This window comes from Microtus ochrogaster, chromosome 5 (assembly GCF_000317375.1).
Source record: "Microtus ochrogaster isolate Prairie Vole_2 chromosome 5, MicOch1.0, whole genome shotgun sequence".
Lineage (NCBI taxonomy): Eukaryota > Metazoa > Chordata > Mammalia > Rodentia > Cricetidae > Microtus > Microtus ochrogaster.
In genome coordinates this window covers 32,959,430-32,963,669 of record NC_022012.1, presented here as the reverse complement: position 1 = coordinate 32,963,669, position 4,240 = coordinate 32,959,430, and the positions used below count along the sequence as shown (strand labels likewise).

Sequence of the window (4,240 nt, the reverse complement as noted above, 5' to 3'; positions counted from 1 at the left end):
ATGTAGTACAGATCTCTACAAGCTTCCCAAATTGATTCATAATCATCTAGTTTAGCATGGAGTAAAAGTTCTATATTAACTAAGTTTAAGAGTTGTATATATAATTTTGTATCTATTTAGTGGTTGTATAAGTGACTAGTCTATCTAAAATATAACATAACTTCCAAATACAAAGACGAGAGACAAGGTAATGGCACTGTCTTAACTGGTGTAATTGATTAATATTGTAGGTGAGTCTAGAATATGGAAAGTTGATATAATGCTAATAGTCAATAAATCTTGAAATAGAATACAAACATATTATTTATAGCTGTGGATGTTACTTTGTGAAAAGTCAAAAATAAAATTGGAGCTGCTCTTTGGAGAATCAGCTTTCTCTTGGGACTAAGTCTAAGACTATAAAAAAAAGTACAGCAAGGTTTATTCTCTTCATATATATGTTTTAATTTAGCATTGGTAAATTTTATTATTATTGGAATTATTTTAGTTAATTTTGAATAATAATAAATGGAAAATTAAATTAATCATATTTCATATTCAAAGTAGTTTTACAACTGATTGAAAAGTTACTACATACATTATTCTCTTAGAAATTAGAGTACTTACTGTACAGACAAGATTACTCAGAGGGTAAACGCACTTGCAAGCAATGCTGATAACCTGCATTCAGTCCTCTGAATCTACGTGGTTTAAGGAGTAAAGAAACTTTCCAAAGTTATTCTGTTGCCTTCACATGTGTGCCATGATATACACCAATGCAATGCATACCATTTAAACAAACACAATTAATAGTCATAATAAATATTTATAAATGAAATGAAAATACTTGCTAATACTCTGAATGTTACATACAGAGAGATTCAAGAAGAAAGTTATGTACTGAAAGTTACATATCTCCAGAGTTTTCAGATTCTCTTATTGTTATTTTTTAAGACACACATTTTTTTAAACATTATTCTATAATTATTTTAACTGTCAATTCTTAAGTCATCCAAAGTAGACAAAGGTTGCTAACGTACTACAATAGTCTCTTAAAAAGTATGACTTTATATGTGAAATCCTTTCAATGGATTACGAGAACCTTCTGGACATCTCTGTGAAGATTAGTATTTTCTTTCTTTCTTTTTTTTCTCTTTTTACTATGTAGAGTATTAAAACAGTTCTATGGTGAGTTCTTCTATTATCAGAATTATCTTCAGGTTCTCTCAGAACTGCATAAAAGATTCATAGTATAAGAACTGTCTATGTTATTTTAGCTCGAATTTAGCTATTTTGTACTAACTTGTTCATAATTTATTCTATTTCTATTTATTTTTTAAAATATTAAAAATTAATTAAAATATGTTTTAATATAAGGACACATGTTAATAAAATCAAATTACAGTGATAATTGACATACAAAGACTAACAAATACAAAGCTTTTGGTGATATCATTAATTAAGACAAAACAGGCTTCAAAGAGTATATCAACAAAGAGAAAGTACATCATAGCTTAGTGAGAAAGAATGTGACTCAAGTATTAATAATTAAAGCAATCAGAATTTTTGTGTAGGATTATAGTGCTTTGCTCAATAGATAATATAACAGCAGCAAAAATGTCATTGTGTACATGGAATATCTATACAAAATAATTAAAAAATAGACAACTAAAATATTCATAAGCAAATGCAGTGCATTTATGGGCATCAAGACCCAGAGGTTCTTAGTATGACAATGTTGTCATATAGGAGTTTCATCTTGTAGAGCACAAAATTGTTCAATATTCCTATATGTTCATGCCACAAATGTAACAATTACATTGTTTTTCAGTCCATATGTTTTCAAAACTCACAAGGTGAGGAGCTGGATAAGATTTTTGAGTATTTTTCTCCTCCGGTAGTGTCTGAGATTATGCCCAGTACTGTGAAAGATAGCCAATAAGAATGACACTTCCAGGCCCATAATATCCTGATATCTCCAAGTTCTGTGACCCCGTACAGGGTACCTTCAGCAACAAGGTCTTTCCACTGAGCTCTAGAAAGACCAATAGCATTGATAAGAGCTTGTGATTTTTCCAGGAGTTATTGAGATCTCTCTGGCTTACTACTCCAAATTCAAATGATGGAACCCAGTAACACAAGGTGGTCGGTGAATCCAAGGGAACAAAATCCTTAAGACATAAATGGATATATTTTTTAAGTGATATATTCAGGTGGAGTTTTATGGGATACTTTTAGCAGATGAAAAGGCTGAAATGAATTATTCGAAGTACTGACTGAAGCTTTGTTTAAAAATTTACCTTGAAGCATGGGAATAAATAGGCATTTAAGGCCAGTCTGGGAGCCCTTGCCTTAAATACACAGTATTATCCATAGAGTAGAAAACATTCATGAAAAAATATAATGAGAGCTATAATTTGACATAGCAAACAAAATGCAAAATTTTAACTAAGAAAATAAGCATAGATGTGTAAGCTTATTTATTAATTAATTTTATCCAATGCTTGTATTTATCTGCCATTAATTTGAGTTTGCTATTGATGTCTTCTCATAATGTTTTTAAGTTACCACATATAAAGTATTTTCTACCAAAAAAGAGGTACTAAGACATGGCAAATACTTGAAACACTCAATATAGGGTGCTAGAATTGTTTGCAGTTGGTAGGAAATGGATACATATACACAGAGTTCTTCTGCCAAAGTCACAAGTATGCAATCATCTGATTGATTATCCTTTGCATACCTCTTTTTCCCAGCACTACAAAATCTCTGACTACTTGGGTAGAAAATAGGTTGACAGCTGATTAAGGATACCTACAAAATTGAATTCTGTTTCAAAATTTACTGATTCATAGGAGAATGGACAATCACATTTTCTTCCATATAAAATTTTTCTCTCACGTCGATTTTCCAGAAGAGAATGGAAGAAGCAAATCAAACCACAGTGACTGAATTCATCCTTGATGGGATAACAAAGAATCCAGAGCTACAATTGCCACTATTCCTCATCTTTCTAGGAGTCTATTTGGTTACAGTTGTGGGAAATCTAGGCATGATCATCTTGATTCTGTTCAGTTCTCATTTACACACACCCATGTATTATTTACTCAGCAGTCTGTCCTTTATTGACTGCTGTCAGTCCACTGTCATTACTCCCAAAATGCTGGTGAACTTTGTGACAGAGAAGAATGTCATCTCCTACGCAGAATGCATGGCTCAGTTCTACTTCTTCTGTGTTTTTGCAGTTGCAGAATGTTACATGTTGGCTGCAATGGCATATGACCGCTATGTGGCTATCTCTAACCCTTTGCTTTACAATGTAATCATGTCCTATCAAGTCTGTTTGTGGATGATTGCTGGGGTATATGGTATGGGTTTTCTTAGTGCCACAGCTTATGCTATCTTCATGATGAGATTGGTTTTCTGTAAGGCTAATATAATAAGGCATTACTTCTGTGATTATTTCCCATTACTAGAGCTCTCTTGCTCTAGTACTTTTATCAATGAAGTACTATTATGGTCTCTTGGTTCACTTAACATTCTTATACTAGCTATGACCATTCTTAGTTCCTACATCTTCATCATTGTCAGCATCCTCAACATTCATTCCACTGAGGGAAGACTCAAGGCCTTTAGCACCTGCAGCTCCCACATCTTGGCTGTTGCTATTTTCTACGGTTCTTTAACATTCATGTATTTTCAGCCACCATCAGTCAACTCTCTGGGACAAAGTAAATTGTCATCTGTGTTTTATACCATTATTGTGCCTATGTTGAATCCCATGATCTACAGCCTGAGAAATAAAGATGTCAAAGTTGCCCTCAAAAAATTAATACATAAGGTAAATTTCCACACAACAAATAATGATTTTCACTAGCAATGGAGTATAACTTCTGCACTTTTTCAAAAATATAGCCTACATACATGAAATGGTAACACTAGATGTGAGATGATTGTTAGCACATTATATGTGGAAAAAATTTATGAAAGGTAAAAGTGGATTCTAACTTTCATACCCATGGTGAAGTGCTACTCCTTTGTATAATAGAGTTTATTCAAGATAGCATCCTACATCACCTGCTGAAATTCTATAAGCTTTTTTTTGGGGGGTGGTTGGGTATTATCATATATAAACCACACTTTGCTTAAAGAAGCCAAATATAACTTTAATAAAATGGATGTTTATAAATTCTCCAATAGTATTTGTTGCCTCAATGATTTGTAGAAGTGTAGTAATAGGAGCGGCGGGCTGCGTCCCGGC

At 32.7% G+C, this 4,240-nt stretch overlaps 1 protein-coding gene across 1 annotated transcript; it reads left to right on the top strand.

Moving 5' to 3' along the window:
* The first annotated feature begins 2,899 nt into the window (after window positions 1-2,899).
* Window positions 2,900-3,856, top strand: LOC101983859 (olfactory receptor 150-like). Its single transcript, XM_005347491.1, has one exon. The coding sequence runs from the start codon at window positions 2,900-2,902 to the stop codon at window positions 3,854-3,856; it is 957 nt and encodes a 318-aa protein (XP_005347548.1).
* The last annotated feature ends 384 nt before the right edge of the window (window positions 3,857-4,240 follow it).